General features: G+C 53.0%; 1 protein-coding gene across 1 annotated transcript; it reads left to right on the top strand.

The window, feature by feature from the left end:
- Positions 1-241: 241 nt before the first annotated feature.
- On the top strand, positions 242-2,760 carry NMUR1 (neuromedin U receptor 1). The gene is made up of 2 exons (XM_053952178.1): positions 242-1,136; positions 2,357-2,760. The coding sequence occupies exons 1-2, from the start codon at positions 242-244 to the stop codon at positions 2,758-2,760; spliced, it is 1,299 nt and encodes a 432-aa protein (XP_053808153.1).
- Positions 2,761-15,468: the final 12,708 nt, after the last annotated feature.

Here is a 15,468-nt window from a genome sequence, read left to right on the forward strand (position 1 = left end):
TGTTTGTGGATGGGAAATGGGGCAGGAAACACTTGAGAAGCCCGAGAGAGTTTAGGTGGAGGTTTTGTGTGGTTTCACAGAGGAAAGGCTGTGTTTGGGGCAGGATGGGTGCAGGAGAGCAGAGCCCTGGTGATCAGCAGAATCCCGGCATCCTGACACCAGTGGGGAAAGGGACAATGGGAGCAGGGGGAGCAGAGAAGTTGGGAAAGCATCCCAAAAACCTCTCCATCTCTCCACAGCCATGAATCCCTATGTCAACTGCTCCAGTTCCGAGTTCCCCCTGCCCCAGCGAGACTTCCCTGTGGAGCCCATCAGCCCTGATCTCAGCAACAGGACTCATGCAGAGACCTTTTTCGACCCTAAGGATGCCAACCTGACAGAGGAGCAGCTGCGGGATAAGTACCTGGGACCTCGACGGTCCAACTTCTTTGTCCCAGTCTGTGTCATTTACCTGCTGATCTTCTTGGTGGGGGCTGTGGGCAACACGCTCACCTGCATCGTCATCCTCCGGCACCGGTTCATGAGGACGCCCACCAACTACTACCTGTTCAGCCTGGCCGTGTCAGACCTGCTGGTGCTGCTGCTGGGGATGCCACTGGAGCTCTATGACATGTGGAGCAACTATCCCTTCCTGCTGGGGGCCAGCGGCTGCTATTTCAAGACGCTGCTCTTCGAGGCCGTCTGCTTCGCCTCCATCCTCAACGTCACAGCCCTGAGTGTGGAGCGCTACATCGCTGTGGTGCACCCGCTCAAAGCCAAGTATGTGGTGACCAGGAACCACGCCAAGAGGGTCATTGTCACCATCTGGGTCTTGTCGGTCGTCTGCTCCATCCCCAACACCAGCCTCCATGGGCTGCAGCCTCTCTATGTGCCAGGACGGGGGCGGGTGCCCGATTCAGAGATCTGCACCCTTGTGAAACCACGCTTGACCTACAATCTCATCATCCAGGTCACCACCATCCTCTTCTTCTTCCTGCCCATGGGGACCATCAGTGTCCTCTACCTTCTCATTGGCCTGCAGCTCAAGAAAGAAAAGATGCTGGAAGCCTTGGGAGCCAAGACCAGCAGCAGCCGCAACTGCCACAACCCCCAGGGGCAGAAGAAAGTCAAGAGGAGGCAGGTCACAAAGATGCTGTGTGAGTCGGTGCTGGGCATGGCAGAGCCAGGGATTATCTCCCCAGGCTGTGTTGGGAGGATGCTGGGGGGGAACTGAGTCATGGACAGTCCAGAGCACCACAGCTGGGTCATCCCAGAGGAAGGCTGTGGGTCTGGCTTATGAGGTGTTGGGGCAAAGGCAGATCTGGTGATTCTAGTCCAGCAGTAAGGATTGCTTGGGCCAGCTCCCTCCAAGCCATACTGTATCCCCTTCTTGAGGGAAGTGCAGGATGAGAAAGAGAAAGGAGGTGGGTTGGGATGGGGGAACTCACTCCCCATCCCTCCACCCAGACCTCAAATGCTGGTGGCAGTGGTGGGGTTTCCCAGAAGGGCAGCACTTCTGCCCAGCCCTACAGCTTCTGTAACTCTAACAGGGCAATGACCCAAGGCTGGATTGAAACATCCTCTTTCCCACTGCTCTTCACTATTGCACCCCTCTCCAGCATGGTTCCCAGAGATTCTGGCCCCCTTCCCAGGAGTGGGAGCTGGCTGCCCTCGGGTAGCTGCCTTTCCCCGGCACACTGACCTCCACACGCTCCCAGTCCGTGATGGCACAGCCATGGCAGATTGCCCAGCCCAAAGGCACAGCAAGGGCTGCTTCTCTACCACCTCCCAGACACATGGTAACTCTGCTTTCCAAGGCACTTGGGCTGGCCTGGGGACAAAGGGGGACCTGCCCTGCATGCCACAGAGATGCACTGTGGCATGGGTATGGCAGAGGACCCCAGGATTACCTGTACATATACATACCTACATCCTTTCCTTTCCATCAGCAGAGCTGGGTTATAAAACAAAATCAAAACCAGAGCACAAGGAAAGGTCTCAAATAGCTCATGCTCCTTGGACTTTGCTGGTGCACGTGGCAGGTTTCCGGGGGCTGGATGCTAACTAGGGACTGAGTCCCCCAGCTGCGCCGCATGGCTGTGACAGGGCCAGCTGCCTGCCAGTGAGGAGTGGAGAAGTGCAGCACAGAAATAGCACTGGCAGGAGATGGAGAGAGGAGATCCTGTCCAGACCTCCAGCCCTTCCATGACAAGTCCAGAAGGCACTGAGGGGACCTTTCCCCTCTCCTTCATCCTTCTCGTGCTTCTCTGCTATGGCCAAAGCTGAAATGGGGCAGTGCTTGTCCAGGGACTGGAGATCTCTGTGGGGTTAGTAATCCCCATCCCCCCAGTAACACCGGTTCCTTGTCTCCCCACAGTTGTGCTGGTGGTGGTGTTTGGCATCTGCTGGGCTCCTTTCCACACCGACCGCCTTGTCTGGAGTTTTGTATCCACCTGGACCAGCAACATGCTCCACATGTTCCAGTACGTCCACATCATCTCAGGTGTCTTTTTCTACCTGAGCTCGGCTGCCAACCCCATCCTCTACAACCTGATGTCCACCCGTTTCCGGGAGATGTTCAAGGAGGTGATGTGCCGCCCCGGCCACCGCCCGCCGTGGGCACGGAAGTACTCGCCCAGCGTCACCCGCACCACCACCCGCAGCACGGAGTGCGAGCCCGTGCCCGGCACCAACGGGCTGCCCCTCTCTGACGCCGAGGAGCACGAGCTGGAGGACATGGAGAGGGGCCAGGCCACCACGCATGCAATGTCCATCTGCTGAAGAGTGGGAGGGCAGGGAAGGACTCTGGGACCAGCTTTCCTCATTGCCAGCATCCATCTGACTGTGGCATTCATCCTGTGCTGGGGAGCGGGGCAGGAGCGATGGGGGATCCCTGCCTCACTGTGCTGTCCCACTGGGGTGGAAAGGCTGGTTGCATCAGCAGCACTGCTCCAGGGACATGGTGGCAGTGACCTTGCTGTGTCCTGGATGCATAGCAATGCATCCCACTGTCCTCAGCACCAGGCCTGACCAAGGCCAGGGCATCCCTTGTGGTGTGGGGACAGCTGACTTCTATGTCAGGGATATGTCAGCAATCCCTAAAAATATTCCATCCCTCCTGGCCCAGGGGGGTGAACTCGCAGGTACTGGAGCTGGGGACTTAGGCATCCCAGGCCATTTTGGGACACAGGGATGGATGGGTGCCCCCAGAGGTGCTTGCACCTGGGCTGAGATCCAGAGGTGTGTGAGAGGTTTGCATGGGATTGTGGAAAAATCCCATGGGGAAAATATAGTCTGTGGGTGCCTTCTCCCTTGAGACCTCTTCAGGGCTCTCTGGCACCAGTGTAACCCTGATTTTCTGGCACATCTCTTCAGTGGTGCCAGCTGGTGCCTGGCTGCAGGTGCTGGTACAGCTCCTTGCTCCCAGCCTTTCTCATGCCCTGCATTCCCAGCCCTTTGAGGGCAAGGGAAGAAGCACAGCTGCTCCCTCCAGAGCTGGAGTCCAAGGGGAGAATATGGAACAAAGGCTCCAGGCTGTCTGTAGTGCCAAGGCAGAGCTCCATAGCTGTCTGTGTCACATGAATATGCTCCCCTCTCCCCTCTCTGACTAGCATGTGCTGAGTGCTAATCTCTTCCTCCTCTGCCCACTGTGGTCACCTGAACTTGAGGGGAATGTGGGGAACCCTCCTCCATCCCTGCCCTGCATGGGCTGAGCCTCACTGAGAATTAAAAAAAGCCACTGGCCTGATTTTGCTTGTCCCCTGGCACCCAGCTCTGCTTCCAGCATGGGACTGAGCTCAGGCCATGCTCCTGGGGAGGGTGGTGGATGGGCCACGTGCCAGGGTGATGGACACCAGGGCTGTTTCACCAGATCTCCCTGGGGGTACCGCTGCTGTGGTGGGTCTGCAGGTCCAGGGACACTGAGGGCATGGCAGGGAGGGCACAAGTGGGATGCCTGCACCCTTCCTGGCCTCTCAGGCTGAGCTAGGGCTGGGGCCTTTGCAGAGGGACAGCTGCCTCTAGAGCCGTGGCCATCACTCCTTCCCCAGACACACGGCTTGGAAAATGTCACGAAAATGCCAGGGAGCGTGGGCTGGCTGGTCATGCTCTCCCAGGCTGGAAGGACCCATCGATTTCCTGTCTGAGATCAATGCTGCTGCCTTCCCCGTGTACACCAGGTCCTGCAGGATGAAATATTGAGGATCTGAAATGGGAGCTAAGGGACTGCCCAAGCAGTTTGAGCTCTTGTTTTGCACTACTTTCTCAACCCCAATTCCCTCACAGCCAGCTCTTGGAGGCTCCCCTGGCTCAGCATCACATGGCCGTGCCTCTGGTCAGCATGGGATAGCCTGGGGCTTTCTTGAGCAGAAATACTGGATGAGCAAGCCCCAGGCAGAGCACTGGCAGCTGCTATTTCCTTCCAGCCTCTCCTAAGCCCATTGCATGGGACCATAGCCAGGCCAGTGACCGAGAAGAGGCAGGGTTTGGGGCTTGCACACTCCCTCCTGCCCCCATCTACCCAATCCCTAGTTCAGAGGCAGTGCAGCTGGCTTTCCCTGCTCCCCATCCCACAGCCAGGTCTGCCATGGGCAAAGCCCTTCCTTGGCCCTTGAGGGGTCCTGGTGGGTGTTGCTGGGTGAGGGTGGGCATTGGGCTGCAGTAACTTTGTGTTTCAGGGTCTTGCTGACTGCTTGCAGCCTCTCTCTGGAGGATGTCAGTGTGACTGAGGACATTGAGATCTGTCTATTACATCCTCTCTCTCTCTCTCCTGTCAGTGATGGTCCTGGCAGGGCACACAGCACCCTGGCAGCCATGTGGGGCCCCTTGTGGCTGCTGCGTGGGTGGATGTGACTGATGCCTCCTTGATGGTCATTATTGCCCTGTCTCACTTCACCCAGCTGCTTCCTCAGCCACAAATCTCCAGGGAATGGCTTTTTAATAGGCAGTCAATAGTATTTTATAATGTAGTGACAGACGCCTGTGTGGAGTTTGGGTCCCTCATGCTGCACGAGGGCAAACTTTTCCTGCTGTTCCTGAACAGCCAGGCTGTGCAGGGATATAGCTGTGGCTGCTGCAGCTCAAGTGCCTTGGTCTGTGTCAGAATGTGTCAGAATGTGTGTTCCCAGGGTTTTTTTACAGAATCCTTGGTTGCGGCACAGCTGGGATGGAGTCCAGAGCAGCCAGAAAGGTGAGGCACCGGCTTTGCCTTTATCCAGCCTTGTGTTCACAGCTGCCCAGGCATCTCCTGTCCTGGGACTCCCCATCCCCCTTGGTGACTCCAAATTCTCCTCTCTCAGATGCACGAGGGGAATATGCAGCTCAAGCCCTGATATATTGGGTGGTGATGTTGGGGCTGCCCCACCACCCACTCCACGTGCACAGCTGGGCCAGGGTCACCCTGAAAAGCATCCCAAAGGCTTGTCAGAGATGTAGCTGCAGCACAGCTGGTGGCAGTTCCTGGGTGGAGATGTATGGGCTGGGTTTTGATGATGTGGACACTTCCCGGGTACCACATGCCAGCCAGGCTCCCCAGAGATGCTGGAATCAAAGGCTGCTGGGCAAGTCCTTAAATCCTATAATTAATGAATGCATGAAACTTAATAAAAAAGGAACTGATCTTCTCAGGGAGAATGGTTTCATGAAGAACATTTTATACCTCTCCACCACTGGGAAGACAGTGGTTGATGACTCCTTCCTGCCTCAGGCTCACTGCAGCCCCAGGAAGGGAATTACGGAGCTGTTTGCTCCAAGAACGGTGCTCCAAACTGCCCTGAGCCCTCAGGATCAGCCTGGCCCCTGCCACCTTCCCAGTATAAATTAGAGGGATTATTCCTCCCAGGGAGGTGATATAGAAGCAAAAGGCCCTGTGGGATGGGAAAATGCAGAAGGCAAGGATGGGCAAGTTGTCCCCACTGCTCTCACCCCTTTAGCACCTGACTGGTTCTTCAGGATTGTTGGGCAGAAGGAGCATTCCAAAATACTGCCTGGGAGTCAAATAAATATTTCAGAGCCCAAGGAACCCCAGATGGGTCAGAGTAGAGGTAAATTAAGGGGCCAAGAGATGCAGGGAGTGTGTGGATGCCATTGCTCTGTCTTTGCTCGGAGCTGGGAGAAGCATCTCTCTGTCCCTGCAATATGGAGCACGTGGTCAGGTTGGGCTGCATGCCACCATCTCCTCTCCAAACACTTTGTTTCTGAAGAGCTGTTCCCCAAAACTTGTCCATCTGTCCTCCCAGACTTATAGCAGCTTCTGTCCAACTGCCAACTCCTGCCTAATCACCTGCTCCTGTCTGCAGGAGAACCCTCCTGTCCCCCCGTGCCAGCTCAGCTCCTGGAGCTGTTTTCCCCGACGCTGCTGCATGCCCTGAGTGACACAGTATCTCCAGAGCGTCCAGTGAAAAGATTTATCACCAGAGCTTTGGGGATTAAAAAGCAATTCATCTATGAGGCTGCCCCAGCCTTGTAAGGCTTTTTTTTTGCGCTGTGATTATTTGCAACAAGCATGGGGTGGGTTTTTTTTCCTTTACAGAGCCAAACTCAAGTTTTGCAGCAATTGCCTTGTATATTTGTAGCCATGATAAATGGCTCCAGAGTGTGCCAGCGGATTTTTTCTGCCCCTTTTCAAGGGAAAATGGTTTCAAGGGAAGGGTTGTTTTTCCCTTCCTTCACACAGCCATGGGATGGAGAAAGCACGTACAGTGTGAATTTGGCAAAGCCCTTGTGAGCCTGGGAATGAGCAGTCCCTGTCTAGGTCAGGGCAGGGGGCAGGTTTGGGCTGCCCAGCCATGGATGCAGCACAGCAGCCTTTCCTACCAAGATCCCAGGCTTTGTTAGGGGAGGAGGGAAGCAGGAAAATGTAGAAGTCTGGAAGCTGTGCTGGGTTTGAGCTTAGGCTGCTTTTTGAACCATATTTCATTTATTCCCCTTATTCCAGGCTAGTGCTGGCGGTGAAAAGACAACACATAGTGCCTACAGAAGGTGATGGGCAACACGAGACAGGCAAGGAGGCAAGCAGACAACAAGAAATCACAGAATCATGGAATAGTTCAGGTTAGAAGGGACCTTTGAATGTTCTCTAGTCCAGCCCCTAGGGTATATATGTAGAATTTGATTCTGCTCCTCAGGGACACCTCTGGGCTCAGTTTTTAGGCAGAGGCAGCCCATCTTCCTGCCTGGCTCCTCAGTGGCTTCTCCAAGAGCCAGGATTCTCACAGAAATCAGCTTCCAGACAGCCAGGCACTGCAGGGAGGCTGGGAAGAGGCAGCCTGGGTGGAAGAGCTCAGGTGCAGCTCTGGATGCTCAGGCTGACTCAGCAGTGGTGCACTGTGACTGTCACCTGCACCAGGGACAGTCTCCTCTATGTCACAGCAAACCCAACAGCCCTGGAGGGACGAGGCTACGTGCAGGGAAGTGAGGGGGTCCTTGCACCCCACATCTCCTGACCTTAGGGCACACAGGGAGGGAAAACACTAGAGCTAGAGGAACAAAGGGCATCTCCAAGAAGTGAAGGACTGTGTGTTGTTCTGTGTCTGAAATCCCACTGTCCTGCTGGCAGGGTGAGGGGAAGGGCACTGTGCCTTGCACCTCTGTCCTTCCCCAGTCTAGCAGGGACAATTAAAGCCACTGGGCACCTTCACGGGAGTCAGCTGGGGCAGGGTTAAAACCCTGCCACTATGGGTTAGAAAGAGAGAGGTTAGCCCACATCTTCTCCTGTAGCAACTGTGGTTGCTAAAGATGGCAGAATTTATGTCAGAGAAGCTTGTGTGATGCTTAATTTTGTTCATGGGGACACTTTGGTTAAAAAAAAATTAATGTGAGCAAAGATAATTAGCGCTGCGGTAAGTGGATTAAAGTCGGCTGGATGGCTGAGCTCTGAGGCAAGTGGGGACTGCTAACAGCTGGCTGTGATTGCTGGCAGGACTGGGGGCATTGGGCTCAGGGCCCTGAGACTGACCTGGAGAACAACAGTCTGCAAAGAGCTTTCCTACAGCCCACAAGCTGTGCTTAGGGTCCCCAGCACACACATCCCAGGTGGGATGTCCCCTGGGTGGGATGTGGTGGATGAGGGGGCATCAGCCCTTGGGGTCTCATTGGGATGGAGCAAATTCCAACATGAAGAGGAAGGCTGGGAAGCCCAGATGGGAAAAAACTAACTTTAATCTAGTGTTCTATATATTTAGGACCAGTTAAAGTGGTCCCTGACCAGTCCCTATTGTCCCTGCCCAGGCTTCTAAGGGCAATGGTGTAGTACCTCAAAGGGAAATGCCTCCTTATGAACCATGGGCTTTTCTATAAGGTCAGCTCCTCTTCAAATACGGTTTTGAGGTGTTTGCTTCTGCTAAGGACTTCTCTGTGTTACAGCCAGGAAGGGAACAACAGCTCCTCCACTCCACCATGCCCAGATGGCATTTTCCCCTCCCTCCTGGCACCCAGCAGTGCTTGGGCTGAATCTCTCCAAACTAAGTTTGAATGAAAACAAGTAAAACCCAAGGTATGGACCCAGGCTCAGGGCTAGACTCCAGCTGTCTCCGCTGCAATGTTATTACACTGGCAGACTTTAATTACGTGGGTTTATCACTCTTTGTGCTTATCATGGCAGCCAGGGTGAGTTTGTCTTCTCAGTTCAGGACTATTTAATGTGGCACATTGGAAAAAGCTGTCTGAGAGGACTGGGAGGCCAAACTCATCTTTCTTGTTATCTTTCCTGGGCGGGTGGAGTGACTGTGTCACATTAATGACCATCTCACATTAAGGATGCTGAGACTGAGCATGAGACATCCCCTCCTGCCCACTCCCGGAGCTTGCATCAGGCACAGGATGGTTCCAGCTGGCCCTGGGGCTACAAGCCAGGTCAAAAGCTGTATTTCACACAGGAATCAGCCTGGGGCTGCCAGGATGGGATGACACAGGTTCCCCGCAGGTATTTGGCAGAGACTGATGGACTGGTTCTCCAAGACCATCTCCATGCCCTGGCAGGGCAGGCAATGCCTCAGGGGCAAGAGCTGCCAAAAGGCAGCAGAAAATGGAGACACACACATAGATCTGGTTTTCCTCAGTTCTTGTGCCTGGCCTCTTCCAGGACAGCTGACAAAAACTTCTTGCTGCCTGAGACCTGCTTGTACCCGCTTACAAAGAATCTCAGCAGCACTGTCCTCCTTCATCCCCAGGCAGGGAATGTTCCTTGGAGGGGGGAATCCCTGAGGAGCTCCCATGTGTCCTCTTGCATGGCAGCAGCCTCAGCACACATAGGGCTGCCCCCTCCCCAGACAGACCTCACTGTGGCAGGCACCTTTTCAGTATCCTGCTTGCAGGGAGAAGCATGAGCCCTGGGCCCATTTATCCCTTCCTGGCATTTCCTACTACCCCCATGACTGCATGCCATGCCATGCCATGCCATGCCATGCCATGCCATGCCATGCCATGCCATGCCATGCCATGCTCAGCCATCTCTGGCCCAAAGCACCCCCTCCCCTGCACACCAACCCCTCCAGCACTTGGCTTGTTTAATTCCTTTTAATTTCTCATCCCTTGCTCAGAGCAGCTGGGGCCAATTTGCTGCAGCTGTCACCAGAAAGAAATCAAGTTAATGACAAGAAAGACATTATAATTTAGGAGACCCATCAAGCCTCACCGCTGTATTAATGAGGAGAAGGGAGGATATTGCTGCTGCCTGCCCTGCTCTTGTCTCCCACACCTACAGCCCCAAGCCATCCTGGGAGCCAGCTAGCAATGCCAGGCTCAAGCTGACTTTTTTGCATCGTGGTTTGTGAGCTCTTTGCTCTTCTGGTGTTTTCCAGTGATTTCTGCTCTGGCTAAAGGAAGATCCACGTCTCTCTACAGCTCTTCACTTCTCCAAACTTATTCTGGCATCAGCTCCAAACCTCTCTGCCGGCGCTGATTTCAACAACCGCCTAGCACAGATGGAAAAGCAAATGCTTTGAGCTGGGTTTCGTTCCTATTTTTCTGTGGCAATCCCTACCAACAGGCGGTGAGTCCATCTGGCAGGAACCTGAAACACAGCAGCAAGTGCTGTGCTCAAGCATCATCTGCAAGATGAGGGCTGGGTGAAGACTCCTTCAGGCCCTTCCTAAGGAAGAAAGGAGATAGATAAGATGAATTTCTACTGATTCAGTTAAGGATGGTTGAATTATATGTACAGCAACGAAAAGCCAAAAGAAAGAAAACACAGTAAGTGGTAATAACTGGGCTGAAAAGCACCCATTTGCACCCAGTGGGGTGGGGTGAGTGTGACAGTAGAAACATTTAAAGATTTTTCTTCCTAGTACAATTTTTGTCTCTGTGCTGATTGTCTCTGGGCAGACATAGCTGGGAGATGTAACAGTTTAACTCTATTCCAAAAGCCAGTGGTTGCAGTAGGAAACCACCTACCCTTGGAGCTGAGACTGGTCTGAAGGGCAAGCATCTCCTATTTTACCTATCTGTATCTGCGAGCATCTCCTCAGGCACTGGGAGGAATTCTCTGTGTCTTCTTGCTGTTCCTCCCAGCTCCTGGCCTGCTTCCTCGCCCCAGCAGTTCAACATCTCCCCAGCCCAGCAGCTACAGAACTGAAAATGTCCTTTGGCTAACACTGGTACAATTTTATTCGGCAGGTGTGTGTTGGGAGAGGCTGGGGTCAGCAGTGAGGCATCCTCTGCATCGTCCATGGTTTCCTCTCCAAACCTACTAGAAACAGGTTTGGGGATCTTCAGTCCCATTCAGGATGTCCCAAAACTCAGCTTTTCTGTCACAGTGATGATTTTTGTCACTATGCTTGAGCCAGGAATTGGGAGAACAATTTAAAACAACAGGAAAGACCAGGCCAAGCAATCTGGTATCCTTTTGATTTAATACCCAGAGGGAGCCAGAGCATCTCCAAGCACAGACATGGTCCCACTGCAGTCCAGCACAATCCTGCTCTGCCAAGGGACTTGCTTCAGCTGTGTCCCCTCCTTGCTGGTGAGGGCAGGTCCCCTCCTGTGCTGCAGCACCAGAGGGTGTGAATTCACAGATCACCCCACAGCAACTGCTTTTGGTAGCTGGGACACTCATGAGTGTGATGTGGCCAGAGGGCACTTGTTGGCATCTTCAGGACCTTCTGCTCTAATTTTTCCTCCTCCAAGAGGCTGCTCCATGCCCGTAAAACCTGACTTATCCCACAAGAGAAGGATTTAACTTTTTTTTCCCAGAAAGCAACCAGGCAGGATGCTGCTATACCTCTGAACCCCCCTGTTCACTGCCTTTGCTCCAGACTCAGTGGTGGCAGGAGCAGGATCTCCTTTCTGCAGGTGAGAGCAAAGGCAGCAGAGGTAGAAAAATGGGTCCTGATTTTGTGCCCCTTTGGTCTGAGGCACTGGGCAAGAGAGAGATGGCTCAATATGAGTAAGCAAAGTGTGACTTCCTGCTTGGTGCATTTCTGCACCCTCCAGTCATTTCTGTGCTAAATGCACCTTTCAACACCAAGAGGGTGAAGCTCAGGCTGTGAAGCACTGCACTAACCCTGCAGTCATGAGAGTGCAAGTACAGCTCTGTGCTCTTTTAGACTCACCAAGGTTTGCCTTTAGCTGGTTTTCCAGCAAAGCTGGTGTCAGAACAGGCACCTGGTGATGCACTTGTCTCCTTTTCCTGTGTTAGAAGTGGGAACAGATCTTGATCCCCCTACACTTGGCCAGTCTTCAGGACCTTTTCAATTGCCCCAGCCTGTTTTTTTTGGTCAAGGCTTTGGCAGGAGATGGTTGGTGAGACCAAAGTCTGTGTTAACCCCTGCACTGCTGCAGGTGTTCATGAGAGCCCAGGGCAGCCCTGGACAGAAATTGCCTTTCTCCTCTCTGCACAGGCAGCCTTCACCCACAGTGTGATGGGGCCAAAGAAAACCCATTAAAATAGAGAAATCTGGTACCATTGTGGCTGGAAATGTTTGGACTTCCCCTTAAATTTCTCCTTTTTCTTCTGGACTTTTCTCCCAGTGAGATCTCCTTTTGCAAACAGGTTTGCTCCCTCCCAGGCTGTGGCTCATCCACTGGGGAACTTTTATCACCTTCAGGGTCTGGAGGATGCTGGCCCTGCAGCAGGAAGCAGTTTGTGTGGAGGAGCTCAGCTTCCCTGGGAGTGATACCTGGGGCTAGGGTGAGGATCAGGCACAGGATGAGCCCCAGCACAGCAGCAGAACTGGTTTGGGTACTCCTCAGCCCAAAGGCACAAGGTGATGCCACCTGCACCAATTTCAGCAAGTTTAGGCATGAGGCTGTGAGGCTCCCAGCCCGGAGGGTGCAGGGTTTGGCACCCATAGTGGTGATGATTCATTCTGCTCCTGGAAAAGGGTGCAGAGCAAGCACTGCTCCACAGCACAGCCCCCAACATCTGCCCATCGCTGCACAGGCACATCCCAAAGCCTCAGAGCAAAGGAGTGTGGAGACACAGCAATGTGTTCCCTTACCCTCACAGCATCCTCAGGAAATGTTTCTTTCCTAACAACCCAACAAACCCCTACTGAGGCTGTTGTACACACAAATGTACCAACATAGGTGTGTATTCTCAGTCTCAGAAAGGCTTTCCTAGAGTAAATGCAGCAGCTCACCCAGTCAGGGCTGCTCTACCTGGGGAGATGGGACACTGGGAGCATCAGTGCTGCTTCTTCCGGGGCTCAGTGTTCCCCTTCAGATATAATCAAAGCACCAGAGGCACCTTCTTCCTCCTCCCTGGGGCTGTAAGATAGCACCTTCCCTTCTTTCTTTCCAGATTTAATTTTTTTTAAGACTCTGAAAAGAAATTTACTTAGAGAGGTTCAATTTCAAACCATGAATCAAATGTTTGAGAGAATTGCAACCTCATGAAGATAAATCAAGCTACAAACAGTGCTCAGAGGTTGTTTACCCCACTGAGAATGACTGTAAAATCCACTTTTTCCAATCGGCAGTGTACCCAGAGAGCCCGCCCTCCCAGACAAGGCAGAAGGTGCCAAATACTTGTAAATTATATTCATGGACCTTTTATTGGGCAGATGCTGCATTATTGGACTATGGCACAGGGCAGAGAAAGTAATGAAGGCAAATGGAGCAGAGCCACCAGAAAAACAAATCAAATAAGGGTTTGACAGCATGATCTGTACTTGGGTTTGCTCAGAAAAAAATGCAAGTGCTTTTGGTTTCCATGCTGGAGTTCAGGAAGGGCTGTGTGGGCTCCCCTTATCCTTGGGCAGGGGGTTGTTGACATGGATTTGAGAGCTTAGGTGGAAATTTTGCCTCTGGTGGCTTTTTAGGCCATGTCTGCAGTGTCCCTGAAGTGGCTGCAGGTGGGGTAACCCAGCATGCCACGGCTGGAGGGACAATGCCTCAATCCTGGGGAGGTGGAAAAGAACGCAGCAGAGGATGGTCTTGAAAAGGGTTGCTCTCCCCGTCATGCTGCAGGTCCTTCCTTCCTCCATCTTCTATAAATGGCCCTTAAGCATTCCCTGCTGTCCACAGGGCATGGGATTCCTGCCATGTGCTGGGCTCTGAGGTCCCTGCAGGTGGGAGGCAGTGCAGCCTCCATCCTTCACTGGGTGAGACCCCCCTCAGGAAGTGCACAGTAGCCACCGGCACAGCAGTTCTGAGGGTTGACTGCTTCTCCCAGCAAGCAAATCGGCCTCTCCAGCTTGGAGCAGTGCTCACTCAGCTCACTTTTATGTGCTTAATCCCAGGCAATGTGTAGGCTCTGCCCTGTGCTCCACATCCTGTGCATAATAAATACACTAAAGCAGACGGCTAATTACTGGGAATGTAGAGCCCGGCAGGAGGTGGGCAGACGTTCTCGTGCCTTTGCCATGGCTTGTTATAAAAGGGTTGTACTGCTCAGATTCATCTTCCTGATCCCATGGCTGACAACATCCTAGACCTGTGCTGAGGGCAGCACTGATGCTCAGAGCTCAGACTCTCCTCCCCCTGCCACGGCCAGGGGGACTTCCCTGGGGTAGGGGCTGCCTCCTCCTCCATGGTCCTTCTAGCCCTTCCCTGTTCCCTTGCTCCCTGGGATGAGCTCTCACTCCTGCAAGTTGTCACGGCACTAATTCAGTCCCTGAGGTTTTTCACTGTGTGCTCCCATCCCACGTAACTATCGTGCTCCTCAGGAGCAGCTCGTGCTCCTTCCTCGCCATGATATAAGCGATTATTAATGCATTAGTGTTGGGCTGCTGAACCATAATGTCTTTATAGTCAATAGCATTAAGCATTTAATTACCCAGCAGGATGAATCGATGGGCTTCTTTCTTTGCTCTACAATTAAAACTGAGCAGGAGAGATGCAGTGTAATTTTCAGTGTAATTTTCAGTCTGCTTTAAGCTTCCTCTGCCATTTCGTACACAGGGAGATGAGCTGATGGCTTGTACAGGATGGGAAGGAGAGGACTTTTCCCCAAGAAACCATGTTCTCGCCTCCCTCCCAGGATACAGACATCATGATCACAGCTTGCCCAGCTAAATGAGACACCACTGGGTCGTTCAGGACTAGGTTTTTCAGGTCTGAGGCACCAACAGTGGGGAAATTATTGCTCTAAGTCTTATTTTTAACTATGGTCGTAGGAAGTTTTAAAGCAATGGTTTCATCTCTCATCCTGCAAGTGGGAATTTCTGTGGTGAGAGCTGGTAAGTCAAACAGCCCAGTGTGCTGCTGGGATGAGGCACAAACAGTCTGAGAGTGGTCTGGGCTGGAAAAGCACTTTCAGGTCTTACTTTTGACCTCCTTTTGATGGAGCTTGCTGCAGGCGGGCAGATGGATGGTGAAATCTGGTCTCTGTCTCCCCAACTCCCAAGCTCTGACCTCTCCCAGGCTCACAGGTGCTCTGTACACCCTGACGCCTGCCCAGGTCACTTCAGCTCTGCAGGCACAGTCAAATGTGAAGTAACCCTTTCCAAAAAGCTCAGCCCATGGCTGGACCATGCAACCATGAGAGGCCTTGGGGTGGCTGTTCCTTCACGGCAGCAAGCTGGGACAGGGGCTTTGCAAACTGCATGGATGGGGCTCAGTGGGCAACTTTAGCTGGGAGAGCACAGCACAGAAGCTCTCAGGGAGAGCGATAGAACATTTCCCACTGAGCTTAAGAAGCCAGCCAGCACTTCCCACTGGCACTGATGCCTGTTTCCTAGAGCAGTTCTGGCTCTTGCTCCCTGGCAGAGGTTGGGACATGTTATACTGGGGACACATGTGTGTTTGTGTGTGTGTGGCTCTGCTCTCCCTGATGTTATTTGGCTGTGTTCTGGTGCTAGAGGTGAGGGCACGGGGCAGCCCCAGGTTCACCATGCCATGCTGCCCTCTGCCTTTGCTGAGTGATGGGTGCATGTGGCTCACAAGCAGGGATGAGCTCACCCCCTCACTCAGATACAAACACAAAAATAAACTGATATCACAGAATCTTCTGAGTTGGAAAGGACCCACAAGGATTATTGAGTTAAATTCTTAAGTGAATGGTCCATATGGGGATCAAACTGGTGACCTTATAAGGGGAGTGAAGAGAAATTC

This window comes from Vidua chalybeata, chromosome 10 (genome assembly GCF_026979565.1).
Source record: "Vidua chalybeata isolate OUT-0048 chromosome 10, bVidCha1 merged haplotype, whole genome shotgun sequence".
NCBI lineage: Eukaryota > Metazoa > Chordata > Aves > Passeriformes > Viduidae > Vidua > Vidua chalybeata.

What these genes read in the sequence shown, in the direction of transcription:
- NMUR1 (XM_053952178.1), top strand. Translation starts at nt 242, where the DNA reads ATGAATCCCTATGTCAACTGCTCCAGTTCCGAGTTCCCCCTGCCCCAG. An exon ending in GCAGGTCACAAAGATGCTGT is followed by an intron (nt 1,137 to 2,356) that starts GTGAGTCGGTGC and finishes GTCTCCCCACAG; the next exon opens with TTGTGCTGGTGGTGGTGTTT.